The following is a 786-nucleotide window of genomic DNA, read 5'->3' as shown; positions in this document are numbered from 1 at the left end:
TTTTTTTTTTTTTTTTTTTTTTTTTTTTTTTTTTTTTTTTTTTTTTTTTTTTTTTTTTTTTTTTTTGGCTCTGTACACCGGGTTGAGTTCGAGCATATCCTATACCTCTATTCCTTTTGAATTTTATCTTTTTTTCTTTTTTTCTTTTTTTCTTTTTTTCTTTTCTCCTGCATCAGCACGTGAATATGTATTACCTATTGTTTGTTGCAGCATCATAAGTATCAGTATCTGCGAGCATGCGTGCAGCAGCTTATGTATTGTTTTTTTTTCATTTTTTTTTCTTTTTTTTTTCTTTTTTTTCTGTTTTTTTCTGCTTGTGGCTACTCACAGTTGACCCCACTGCACTAGAGAGAGGAGCCAAAGCCCTCAAAGAACTAGACAGCAGCCCGAACGCTGCTCGTGCTTTTGAAATAATAAAAATGCAAGAGATGACGAAGCAGAAAGAGCTGCAAAAGGAGATGGAACAAGTGAGAATAAATATATAAAATTAATGTATTTGTTTATATTTATATCGTTTTATATTATTTATATTGTTATATATAAACAAATACTAAACACTGTATACACGAGGTCTTATATATACTATACATTAATTTTTCTTCTTTGTTTTGTTTACTTTATAGATTGCTGCTGCACGAGCCCAAGCACAAACAGAGAGAACTCGCACAGAAGGAGAAGAAAGAAGAAAAACTATCGATCATCAGCAAGAACAGGAAAGGGTTACAGCTCAGTATAAAGCAAAACTTGAGGCGTAAGCAGGAGCGCATGCAACTCAGTATTTATATA

General features: G+C 31.7%; 1 protein-coding gene across 1 annotated transcript in view; it reads left to right on the top strand.

Annotated features, from left to right (window-relative positions):
- Positions 1-419: 419 nt before the first annotated feature.
- The window catches only part of EMH_0009720 (ATPase, AAA family domain-containing protein, putative), a gene marked incomplete at both ends in the record, with an annotated part of 2,147 nt that continues 1,780 nt past the window's right edge, over positions 420-786 (top strand). Inside the window, 2 exons of the mRNA XM_013498729.1 lie at positions 420-467; positions 624-751. Of these exons, the coding sequence (XP_013354183.1) occupies positions 420-467; positions 624-751 (176 nt within the window). The remainder of the gene's footprint in view (positions 468-623; positions 752-786) is intronic.

Source organism: Eimeria mitis, genomic scaffold (genome assembly GCF_000499745.2).
Source record: "Eimeria mitis Houghton genomic scaffold, Emh_scaff367, whole genome shotgun sequence".
Lineage (NCBI taxonomy): Eukaryota > Apicomplexa > Conoidasida > Eucoccidiorida > Eimeriidae > Eimeria > Eimeria mitis.
Note: the sequence above shows the minus strand (reverse complement) of the source record. Positions and strands in the feature narration are given on the sequence as shown.